The sequence below is a fragment of the Callionymus lyra genome, chromosome 17 (genome assembly GCF_982586985.1).
Source record: "Callionymus lyra chromosome 17, fCalLyr1.hap1.1, whole genome shotgun sequence".
Classification (NCBI taxonomy): Eukaryota; Metazoa; Chordata; class Actinopteri; order Syngnathiformes; family Callionymidae; genus Callionymus; species Callionymus lyra.
In genome coordinates this window covers 10566649-10579239 of record NC_141834.1, presented here as the reverse complement: position 1 = coordinate 10579239, position 12591 = coordinate 10566649, and the positions used below count along the sequence as shown (strand labels likewise).

The window sequence follows — 12591 nt, the reverse complement described above, 5'->3', positions numbered from 1 at the left end:
TTTCAAATAGTCACTTGATTAACTGATAATCTTACATATTTAATTCATATGAAATAATCCTATTCTTGCATTGCATTCACTTAAACTAAACTCAGGTTCACAACTCAAAGGCCGAGGTCACAAACCCTCACACACACAGAAAGATTAAACAATCCCAGACTCCAAGAAGTCTGTGTGAACCTGTTTGAGAACTCACACGGAAGGACACAAGTCGCTGGGAAGAGACAGATTCTAGAAAATAACAACCTTCAGTAAGTTTCCACTACGATCACGTGCGACGGCCATTTTAGAATCAAGTGTTCACATTTGACTAGAGGCGTTAACCTGAATATTCTACTATAAAGATCCACCATTTTGTCTGATCTTTGCGTTCTGGCATTCGAAGACGTCTGCGATAGATCTCTCTGCTTGCTAGCGCCCGTGTTCACATAAGTTTGTTTCTGACTTTTGCATAATTCACTAAACAAGCATTTTTCTTAAACTCATCCATGTGTCTGTCCTTCATTCCACCACCACGTACGAGGCTGGGGAGGGGTTGGTTCATCGGAACACAAAAACCCATAACAACTTGGTGCCGTGACCCAGATCCGAACCAGATAAACTCTTTTTTTTATGTATTATAAGCCATTATTCCTTCGAAAATAACTAAATATTAATGAGGACGTCAACAAAGTTTGTACACTTTTTATTTAATTATAGATTGTGTGTGTTAGTCAATTAACTTCCTTTTTTTTTAAATATCAGGAACTTGCATGAAGGATTATTGCCTGTGACGTGTGTTTTTAGTCGTATACTTAGATGAAGCTAGTATTTCTTCGATAGTTACCAAATTGTAGTGCAAATGCAAAATATCTATACTTAAAAATATTACAATTTACTAAAAAAAAACATATTTTTATACTCTGAAACAGATTACAAACCCTGCAACAATTTCAAAAACATCCTTAAACAAATTTAGTAACACGTAAAATAAATTTGGGAAATTGATGTCACAACACGACATCCATGCGTCGGCGTCTTCTCGTTTATAATATTGTAACAGTTTATTTTCATGTCTAAACAAGGAGGAGCTGTTTCGCCTGCAGTTAATACTAAACTCTACAGCAAGAATTCTGACCCGCTCTAGTAGAAGAACTCACATTTGGTTTCAGAGTTTATGAATTTGTTCTAAACTTCTGGGCCATAATATTAGGATAATTTAAAATAAAATGCCACAGAAATGTAATAAAATAACCAACACAATCTATAATTTAACTAACAAACCAAATCTATTTTTGAGTAAAACGTTAAAAATTCCTGAAACAAATTGACAAACTCTCTAAACTTGGTAAAATTGATGTGACAACACGACATCCATGCGTTTGTGTCTTCTCGTTTATACTATTGTAACAGTTTATTTTCATGTCTAAACAAGAAGGAGCTGTTTCGCCTGCAGTTAATACAAAACTCTGCAGCGAGAATTCTGACCCGCTCTAGTAGAAGAACTCACATTTCCCCCGATCCTTAAAACACTTCAATGGCTGCCAGTTTCTTTCAGGATCAATTTTAAAAATTCTGATGGAATTTAAAATGGTCGGCGGATCAGTTTAAAGTCTGAATCAGTGGAGTCATAAGCAGGTTCAGAGGACCTCCAGGTAAATCCCGGTCTCCGCATCAGCGGCGGCGGCGGCAGCTTGACTCGTCCACTCGCTCGTGTCTCTGACTTCCAAATACTTTTTTCTGTCCATGGCTTTCCCTCCTTTTTTCCCCCCCGCTCGCCTCTCACCGCCTCTTCTGGCCATCGGCCGAATCTGTCAACAGAAAAAGTTGTTTTAACTCAAAGGGCGGAGAGAAGACGCTTGAAAAACTACAAAAAAACCTGTTGGTTCCGAACGAAAAGAGGGGTGCAGTTCTGGTAAACCAGCTGGTAGCTGCCGTTGGTGTAGAGGTGCGTGACCTCGGTGCAGTTGATGTAGAGCGGCGTGTGGTCTTGGTACACCATTCCCGGGAAGTGCACCGACCTCCTGTCGGACGGAAAGGGAACAAACTTAAAAATAGACGTCGGTTTGAGAATAGTTCAACTCTGGAGGATAGTGAGTCACGTACTTTGTACCCCTTTTTCTGCAGCAGTAGAGTAAAAGCAGGACTAAAAGTAGAAGAGCGGAGATTGCGACAGCAGGAAGCACCAACCACAGGAGAAGACTCAGTTCTGTTTTTGGAAGAAGATGTTGAGGGGGAAAAAATGTAAAACAATCAATTATTATATTAAGTTACTGTCGCTGTGTTGTCAGAAATATACACACTTTTGCCAAAGCTGTCAATAATCCATAATCTATTCATTTAGAAAAAACAATACGTACAAATTAAAACTTAAATGTATTTATCTGCAAGAAAACATACATATTAAAAATACTTAACAACGACAAGAACAAATATGTAATTAAATATAATAAATGAATGAAGGGAATGTTCTTATAATGTTATAAAGTGTAAGTAAGTGTGTCTTAAATAAATCTTGTACGTCTATTGTATCATCAGTGTGTGTCTGTTTGTCTATTTTTTGTGTGGAGTTTGTGGTATCACTTGTGTTAACTCAGGGTCAGGGGGACCCGAAGGCCAAAAAACAAATGTGTTTGTGGTATCCCTTGTGTTAACTCAGGGTCAAGGTGACCCGAGGGCCAAAAAACAAATGTTTTTGTGATATCCCTTGTGTTAACTCAGGGTCAAGGTGACCCGAAGGCCAAAAAACAAATGTGTTTGTGGTATCCCTTGTGCTAACTCATGGTCAGGGGACCCGAAGGCCAAAAAACACATGTGTTTGTGGTATCCCTTGTGTTAACTCAGGGTCAAGGTGACCAGAAGGCCAAAAAACAAATGTTTTTGTGGTATCCCTTGTGTTAACTCTGGGTCAAGGTGACCTGAAAACAAATACGTTTGTGGTATCCCTTGTGTCAAGGTTCAAGGTGACCCAAAGGCCTGAAAAAAAATGTGTTTGTGGTATCCCCTGTGTTAACTAAGAGTCAAGGTGACCGAAAAAGTTAGAAAACAAATGTGTTTGTGGTATCCCTTGTGTCAACTTAGAGTCAAGGTGACCCGAAGGCCTTAAAACAAATGTGTTTGTGGCATCCCTTTTGTTAACTAAGGGTCAAGGTGACCGAAAAAGTCAGAAAAAAAATGCATTTGTGGTATCCCTTGTGTTAACTCTCTATAAATCAGTCTTACCATTTTCTCCCTGTAGCAAGACCCACGACTCGTTTCCATGTGTGTTGGATGCGAAGCAGATGACGGTCAGGGGTTTGTTCATACGACCTCTGAGGGAAGAGACCAGCACTTCACTGTCAGATGTAGCAGAAACGTTATACTCCAGGCTCGGGACGCTGCCATTGATGCTCCAGGTGACGGCGGCCTCGGGGTTAGCATCGACTGTGCAGCGACACCTCAGATCGAATTCCTCGAAAACACAGGTGGAGGTGAGAGGAATGATTGATGGCTTATCTGGAATAAAAAGGAGTTTAGAGGGATTTATTTTTAGAAAAAAGATAAGGAAACCAAAGCTTAAACCACCCTGTGTATTATCTCAGGGTCAAAATATCCTGGTGGCCCGAAAACAAATGTGTTTGTGGTATCCCAATGTGTTAACTCAGGGTGAAGGTGACCCGAAAACAAATGAGTTTGTGGTATCCCTTGTTTTAACTCAGGATCAAGGTGAACTGAAGGCCTGAAAACATATGTGTTTGTGGTATCCCTTGTGTTAACTCAGGGCCAAGGTGACCCAAAGGCCCGAAAACAAATGTGTTCGTGGTATCCCTTGTGTTAACTCTGGGTCAAGGTGACCCGAATGCCCGAAAACAAATGTGTTTGTGGTATCACTTGTGTTAATTGAGGGTCAAGGTGACCCGAATGCCCCCCCAAAAATGTGTTTGTGGTATCCCTTGTGTTAACTCAGTGCCAAGGTGGTCCTAAGGCCTGAAAACAAATGTGTTTGTGGTATCCCTTGTTCAACTCAGGGTCAAGGTGCCCTGAAGGCCCAAAAACAAACATGTTTGTGGTATCCCTTGTGTAAATTCAGGGTCAAGGTGCCCTGAAGGCCCAAAAACAAATGTGTTTGTGGTATCCCTTGTGTTTGTGGTATCACTTGTGACCTCCTTGGCTTCCAGAAATACCTTTGCAGTGGCAGAGCTAACTATGACGGCATAAACAATAAAACGTATATACATTTTAAGAAAAATCCCCAAAATAAACAATAAACAATATAAAACTAAATAAATAAATAGAAAAGGTTTATATAATTTTAACACATTTGTATATATTTTTTAGTGTAGGTTCTTAAATGCAACCCCAAAAAAAAGTTCAAACTGAAAGTGGGATGAGTCAGAAGGAAGGTAGTTTACATTGCACATCCAGCGACGTCTGCGGAGATTCTCCTCGCCCGAGGAAATTCTGGGCCGAGCACTGCACCGTCATGTCCCGGGTCACGTTGTACACCCGGATGGTATGCGCCCTGTGGTGCGGGCGCACCGTCCGCCCGCGCTGGCTGTAAGACCAGTGGTACCCCGACGCCGGGGGGTCCGCCTTACACGTGCACACCAGCAAGGCGCTCCCGCCCTCCAGCAGCGTCAGCGACTGCACCTCCACCCTCACGTCTTTCGGGGCAACTAAAGATAAAAAATTAATGGGGAAAATGTTACGAGGACGGCGTTAATACTCACATGTGACGTGCAGATCCTTCACGGCCATGACTTTTTTGTTTCCCGGGTAGCTGACCTCGCACCTCAGAACCGGTTTGACGTGGTGTGAAACGGTGAAGGACAGAGACGCCACTAGCGTCGGCCTGTGAGTCTGCAGGTAGACCGTCTGGACTTGCTCGCTGTCGATCGGCTGAAGTCCTTTGTCCAGGTGCCACCGGAGCACCGGGGGTTTGGAAGGACACGAGAAGCTGACCGAGCAGTTCACGCTCACCAGTTGTCCCTCCGTGGCCGACGACACCCCGCTGATGACCGGGGGCTCCGGGTCACCTGTCACAGGCACAACATCTCTTAATGGTTCATCGAACTCGCAGTGATGGGATGATGACGCTTCATGAAACAGTGTCTTGACTTTTCTTTACCAGAAGGTGGCACTGCTTAAAATAGTTTTGCTCAAAGCTAAATTTAATGCTCCAGTAGAGTGCCATCTAGTGGACTGTGAGATTAAGGACAGTGCCTCATGAAGCTTCGAATTAAATCTGTTTTGGAATTTTTACAAAAAAAAACTATCTTGGACCCTCTATTGTATCATCAGTATGTGTCTGTTTGTACAAAACTCTCTTTACATTGAAATATTTACATTAGAAAACATGCTTAAGCCCCGCCCACTCTGCTGTGATTGGTCAATCATCACGATTTGTAACCATACGTCATCAATCCCGGAAGTATTCCCCTCCAAGGGACTCATTGTATAAACAAAGCGGGGCGGGATTACAGCTGGCTGGAGGAGTGAAGCCATTATTACGTGGTAATGGACTCCGCTCTCGTAACCTCTCATTCGCTGAGATTTCAGACGACGTTTATAAAGTAATGACTTCCAAATATCTTCATGATGAGAGACTCACTGCATCTTGGAGAGGAAGACTTCCATATATGAAATGTGAAAAAGTTTTGATATAAGTTGCCCTTTAAATCAAAAGATAATAAATTGTGAATCACTTCTACGTTAATTTATAGTCGGTAGTTGGCAAATTAGAATATAAACAACTATTTTTTGGATTATTCCAAAATACTTAAAAGTGTAAAATTCTGAGGAAAATTTAAACTAAAGACTTGATTGTACATTCACAAGCGAAAACGTTCTAAAGCTTGGGAAAGAATGTTTTCTTTTCTTTTTTTTGTTGCCACCTTGTTTTTTACTTTAATAGTCTCGCTAAAAGTAAAAGTACAAAATTACTCATTTAATATACTCTTTTTTTTAAATATATATGTATATATTTCATTCCATTTGAAACTGGGAAGATTGTTTTTATTTTATCCTTATCACTACTTATATTGTGTCCAATTTTGAAGTCATCTGAAACTACTACTAATTTTACCTTTTTTTTTACATTTGTTTTTCACATTGTGATATCATTGGAATCTAGAAGAATATTTTTTCTTTTGGTTGCTGCTGTAGACGTCTTTTGCTGATAATTCTGACACCTCATTTTTACTTCAAGATTGTCTCTATAAGTAATATTAAAACTTACTTTGTGTAATGACATTTTTATACATTTGATATACTTCGTGTCCCATTTTGATGCAATTCGAAAGTAGAAAGACCATTTTTACCAGCTTCTGTAGAAGTATTTTGCTGATAATCCCTGTCACTAAAATACTTTTGCTAATAGTAAAAGTAATACACATTTAAATATTCTTGTTTGTAGTAGTATATAGTATTGTGTCAAACCTTGATGCCATCTGAAACTAAAAACTGAAAACTTTTTTGAACATAGATCAACTTTTAATTTGCTGCTGTAGAAGTTTTTTGCTGACAATCTTGTTTTTAGAGAGTCTTCTTAAAAGGCAACAACATAATACTTATTTTATCGTATACATTTTCTACATCTTTTGCATTAGATTTTGATGCAATTGAAAATTAGAAAAATAATTTCCTGTTTGGTAGCTGCTGTAGACGTCTTTTGCTGACATTTCTGCCGTCTTGTTGTCACTACAATACTCTCCCTTAATGTACAATTAATTCACCTACTTAAAATCTAATCTTTATCACTACTTTGACGATACTTTTTACTTATTGTTTGGTTTCTGCTGTAGAAGTCTTTTGCTCATATTATGGGGGTCTTGTTTCACCAATAGAGTGACAAACACATTTATGAAACTATTTTTGGACATAAATACACATTATAATCTGCTAGTAAATAACTGTTGACATTCCTACCATTATGTGTTTAGTTTAATAAGTGTATTGTTGTGATACATCACTAGAAGATGGAGCGAGGTGTGCCGTCAAATGGCCAATATGTCAAATAAAAATATAAATAAAAGGTGCCCTTGGAGAAGCGTCCAATACAATACAACTGTCAATTCAATATTAAAACAAAAGAGATTCACAACATAAAGTTTTCTCAACTTGCTACTTACCTACAACATAAACATTGACAGACTTTGGGGGCCCCCACTGGAGGTCCTTTCTCCTCTTAAGAGCCACATAAAATACCCGCCTGTCGTTCCAGTTCACTCTATCGATCTTCACAGAACAATCCCCCTCTGAGACGTCCCCGAACAGAGACGACCGCCCGCGGAATTCTGTTCTTATTTGTTGTCCGACTTCGCTGGTGAAAGCCAGGGCCTGGATATTCATGAAGGACATGCCACTTTTGTAGCTCAGGCGGACGTCCGTGGAGTCCTTTATCCAGATGTGTCTGGTGTCTGAAGGGGTGAAGGAGCAGGGTATGACCACGCATGAGCCCAGGAGAGCGACGACTCTGTCGGGGACCGACGGTTCAGGAGGTAGAGTCACCACTCCCACCCACAAACCTGCTGTAATGAAGAAGAATTTCTGTCATTTTGTGAGATTATCTGGCTCAAATTTGTGTATATAAAAGTGTATATTAGAGTGAATATTAGTGGTAAAGTAAAGGTTTTTTGTAAAGCCTTTATAATAAAAAACAATATACAGTTAAAATACTTTCTTTAAAAGTCCAAGACACACAGAAAAAACAGTCCCAGAAAATCCGGGAAAAGCCTGAACAAATAAAAATATCTTAAGATGTTTCATGAAGGAGTCAATAGATCATCAAACACAGAGGGAAGCGTGTTCAGGAACCATAAGTAGATTCTGATCCACAGACCTCAGAGCCCGAGCTGGGGTGTAAGTCTGGATCAGATCACTGATGTAAGGTCTGACTAGAATAGTTCTGAAAGTAAGAACCAGAATTTTAAAAAATTGATCCTGAAAGAAACTGGCAGCCAATGAAGAGTTTTAAGGATCGGAGAAATGTGAGTTCTTCTACTAGAGCGGGTCAGAATTCTCGCTGCAGTGACTAGTATAGTGCGTACTGCTGAAGCTTCAAGGAGAACTTGTCATCAATTTCAAAGCACACTAGATAGCACAAGAATATTAGCTTTTTAGTCAATATTTTAATAAAACTTCCAATAATATTAAGTCCTTGGCGCCACCTACTGAACTTGGATAATGAAGACGATGGTTCATTAGCCTATCACTGCCAGTGTGCAACTTTATGCAAAGAGAATTGAAATACAATAAGTTACAATTGATAAATTACAGTTATCAATTGACCGCAAAATACGTCCATTTAATTTAAATTTAAAAAGTTTCTGAAACAGGCAATGATGAGTTGATTGTTTATACGTCATGTTTTTGCAATTAAATATAAAACTATGATATTAAATCAAATAGTTAAAATCCAGAGTTAAGATTATATTTAATTTACATTGAACAATCCTGAAAGTACGATTTAATCAAGCGTTAAAATCTGAATTGTTGCGCAGTTAATGCTTTAGCTTGAAATTTAACTTGAAAATAAAAAAAAACTCAAACTATGGAGTTGTCAGGCAAAAGATTAATATATTATTTTAATTCACAAGACAAAAATGTTTTGTGTACGTCCACTGTTTAAGAAATCAAAATAAAATTCTGTACTCACCAAAAAGCAGATGTAAAACACAAACCACAGTCTGCCCATGCATGTCTGCAGCACTCTCAGACAAGACAAAGAGAAGGATAGCAGCTGTTGCGAAAAAACAAATGGAGAAGGAAGTTGGATTGTTTCGTTTCAATCACATTTTCCTGTAACTTTTCACCTTTTCTGATTTAATCAAATGGTTTTTACAGACTGATCATACTTTTTCTGCTTTGAAGGAGGAGCCAGGTTAATGGAATATATACATTTTAAATAAAAAAAAGAAGAAAAAGTGAATGACTTGGGAAGAAGAAATGTGTCTGAGACGCCACATGACTCTTGGTGAGTCATGCTCAAGTTAGAGCTGTTTCCTCAAAGGCTGCTTAACTACGTCATTGTCCATTAACTTTTATAAAAGAAGCATTAATTAAATTACCTATACTTTTGTCCTCAAGTACCTACAGCGCTTATTTTATATTAAAAAAACACTCTTCCTGTATTTAACGTTTTGATTTGTTGCTTCACATAAATGTGTAGTATGGAATATATATTTAAAGTATATATAATTTACAAACACAGGAACGCAAGAGTTTTCTCAACACAAATTACAACTTTAAATAGAAAACCTGCCAGTTTGCATGTTCATATGAGATGAATCAACGTTGCAAAGGTTTTTGAACAATACATTTCTACATTTTCTCCACTTAAACACACAGTTATTTCAAAGGTCAAACTCCAATCTTTCGCAATTGCTCCGTGTGTTTGGTTGTAAACATAAAACACGGAAGAAGTCCAAGTTACTTCTGCTCCTCTGCCCGTTTAAGCAATCATGTAAAGTTAAGTCATTTATTCAGTTAAAAAAAGAAAGAAAAGAATACCTTAAACACATACACGCAAAATGTATTAATATACAGCAGAGGGCGCTACAGTGACACAAATGAATGTACCTTTTTGATTACAGTTGAAATCTGTTTGACTAAAGATGTAAATTGTTTGAATACAGTTGAAAATTGCTCGATTGTAGTGTAAAATGTTACTATTACAGCTCAAAGGTGTAGGATTATTGTTGAAAATGGTATTATTACAGCTGAAAGTTGTAAATAAAAGGTTGACGACAGTTGAAAATACTACAGTTGTACGATTATCATGTATACAAAATTTAAATTATGTATGATTCGAAATGTATGAACATTACTAATGCACCTTAAACCAATAGAAATGTATTATTATTATTAATATTTATATATTTTACCTTGGAATGTATATGCTTATGCAGGGATATCCTTAGTAAAGTTAAGTGCAAGATTTAAAATTATGACGACATTTAAACATGTATTGTGCAATTTAAAATATTTCAAGTTTACTTACAATTTAAAAACGAGTATTCCTTGTTTCACAGTGAAGAATATATAACATAAATCGTATCTAGAAAGTGTATTACTTGTTTCACAGTGAAGGAATATATTATATTTATGATCTAGAAAGTATATTTCTTGTTTCACAGTGAATAAATATATCTTAAATATGATCTAGAAAGTGTATTTCTTATTTCACAGTAAAGGAATATAACATAAATCGTATCTAGAAAGTGTATTTCTTGTTTCACAGTAAATAAATATATATATATTTTTTGTCTAGAAAGTTTATTTCTTGTTTCACAGTGAAAGAATATGTTATATTTATGATCTAGAAAGTGTATCTATTGTTTCACAGTGAAGAAATATATCATACATCGTATCTATAAAGTGTATTTCTTGTTTCACAGTGAAAGAATATAACATAAATCATATCTAGAAAGTGTATTTCTTGTTTCACAGTGAAGAATCCTAGGATAAAAAAACAGTTATTCTTCACGTTCAAAGTTCCCAGCGCTCGCTAAACAATCCTGTACTGTCCCTTTAAGAAAGGCAGCTCCTCCGCCGCGGCTCACGGCTCCTCATCTACCTGCTGCTCTCTCGCCACGATTGGTTCTCTGCGTGGAAATCTCCGTGAAAAGATTTCAAAAACCCCGAGTGTTTGGACGAGCAGGAGGAGCAGGAGGGGGCGGCTGCTAAATCCGAGCTAGCAAAGGGTTTGTGGAAAAAAGGCTTCGATTCTTGCTGTCGCCGACACAGCGAAACCTCGCGCAAAGAGGCTTATCTTGCTGCAGTCAGTAGAGAAATATCTATATTATAAGGAGGTTTTTTATTGTATTTTTCTCTTTAATGCGCGTCGTTTGAATGGAGCCGCGAGGACTTTAGTGTTGACAGACGATCCGGAATATATTTTAAAAAGAATTTATGTTTTTTATTTTAAATCTATTTTTATTTTAAATCTACTTTTATTTTGGTTCTTGCGATGATTCCCAACACGAGTCAACGTTTACAGCTCGGTTAGTTAAGTCGTTGTTTTGAGCAAAAGTCGGATTTTTTTTTTTTTTTAAAAAGAAAAGTCCAGTCCGTCAATGGCGAAGAATCCCTCCGACTCAGAAGAGCTGAGCCAGATGACTGACGAGGACCTGCTCCGGTGCGGCAAGGAGGACCTCCTGCGGCGCCTGAGGAAGGTGGACGGGGAGAAGATGGGTCTCATGATGGAGCACGGCAACCTGATGAAGGACATCAACCGCCGGCTACAGGTGCACCTCCACGAGATCCGCAGCCTCAAGGAGATCAACCAGAAGCTGCAGGACGACAACCACGAGCTCCGGGAGCTCTGCTGCTTCCTGGACGACGACCGGCAGAAGGGCAAGAAGCTGTCCCGGGAGTGGCAACGCTTCGGCCGCTACACCGCCAGCTCCATGTGGAAGGAGGTGGGCTCCTACATGATGAAGCTGAAGGAGCTGGAGGCCAACCAGGAGACGGTGCTGAAGGAGAACTCGGAGCTGAAGGAGATCATCCTCATGCTGGACGAGGACCGGAACGGCGCCGGGTCCAGGAGCTCCATAGACAGTCAGTCCAGTTTGACCAACTTGAACGGGGGGACCGGGACGGTCCGGGACGTCGGGGACGGGAGTAGCACCTCCAGCACGGGCAGCGCCGGGAGCCCGGATCACCACAACCACGTACACAAGCCGGCCACGGAGAACAGTAAGGTGGGCCCCACCATGAGGAGGTCCATGGATGACTTGTCAGGGCCCCACCATCACAGGAGCATCCCCAACGGTCTCAATGGTGAGTCCATTGTAATTGATCTGGAAAAACTTCTGTGAGAACTTCCTTTTTTGTTTCTCAAAACCATGTTTCAATGCCATTGTAGATGTACATCTACATGACTGAGTCCTTTTTACCGAAAACCAGGACACAAAAAACTACCAAATATCCACTAATTTTCGCTTCTAATATATAACCCTTTGTACTTTAAAATAATTTTCTTTAATCACAAATCCTGATAAATTCATGTTGTGCTGTTTTACCAACTACCCGGTGGTCTTAGGTTATTACAAAGACACTGTTTCTTTAAGTTATATCAGATGATATTGCTCAAACCATGTAATTGATTATAATCTCAATTTGATGTGATTTGTTTGCTCTTTTTGCTGGTAGTCGTATATACATTTTTCATATATAATGTAAACTTTGTTGTAAACTTAATGGTATACTTGTTAGCTTAGCCAGCTACAGTGCTAGAAACAGTCGGTCAGTACTGAAATGCACCACAGTTTGAAAAAGATATTATTAGCAAAAGAAAAGTCATGTGTTTGATTAATTTGAACATTAATCTACAACTTTGTTTGTTGACCCTGTGAAAGAAAATACAAAATGTTGTATTACAAATCAACATCTGATACTTTACAATGTTTTTTTATATAAGAAAAGTATAATTTATTTGATAAAAATAATGATTTAATGCCTGCCCTACCGTTGTATTAACGACCCGGTAGTCTTGGGCTATTACAAAGACACTGTTTCTTTAGTTGGATCACTATATCCTATGATATTGCTCAAAGGTCTCCCATATAATTCAATTTTTTTTGTTTTGTTATTGGTTGTTAAGTGTTTATAGTTGTAGCTTTAGCTCACAGA

The 12591-nt window shown here is 38.7% G+C and overlaps 2 protein-coding genes across 3 annotated transcripts in view; one reads left to right on the top strand and one right to left on the bottom strand.

Moving 5' to 3' along the window:
• Window positions 1-722: 722 nt before the first annotated feature.
• psg4 (pregnancy specific beta-1-glycoprotein 4) lies at window positions 723-8683 on the bottom strand. Its single transcript, XM_087812615.1, has 8 exons — window positions 8615-8683; window positions 7089-7487; window positions 4689-4994; window positions 4371-4634; window positions 3202-3474; window positions 2086-2188; window positions 1859-2003; window positions 723-1790 (listed from the first exon to the last, which is right to left on the bottom strand). Exons 1-8 carry the CDS (start codon window positions 8655-8657, stop codon window positions 1620-1622), a joined length of 1704 nt encoding a protein of 567 aa, XP_087668741.1. The 5' UTR covers window positions 8658-8683; the 3' UTR covers window positions 723-1619.
• Window positions 8684-10606: 1923 nt separating this feature from the next.
• The window catches only part of ccdc85cb (coiled-coil domain containing 85C, b), a 63373-nt gene continuing 61388 nt past the window's right edge, over window positions 10607-12591 (top strand). The window contains exon 1 of one of the 2 annotated variants that reach the window (XM_087812718.1): window positions 10607-11739. In XM_087812718.1, the coding sequence (XP_087668844.1) occupies window positions 11034-11739 (706 nt within the window). In that variant the 5' untranslated portion in view covers window positions 10607-11033. The remainder of the gene's footprint in view (window positions 11740-12591) is intronic. The other variant, XM_087812719.1, reaches the window with a different exon arrangement.

What these genes read in the sequence shown, in the direction of transcription:
- psg4 (XM_087812615.1), bottom strand. Translation starts at nt 8,657, where the DNA reads ATGCATGGGCAGACTGTGGTTTGTGTTTTACATCTGCTTTTTG. An exon ending in CTTGCTACAGGGAGAAAATG is followed by an intron (nt 2,189 to 3,201) that starts GTAAGACTGATT and finishes TTCCAAAAACAG; the next exon opens with AACTGAGTCTTCTCCTGTGG. An exon ending in TTTTCGTTCGGAACCAACAG is followed by an intron (nt 1,791 to 1,858) that starts GTTTTTTTGTAG and finishes TTCTGTTGACAG; the next exon opens with ATTCGGCCGATGGCCAGAAG.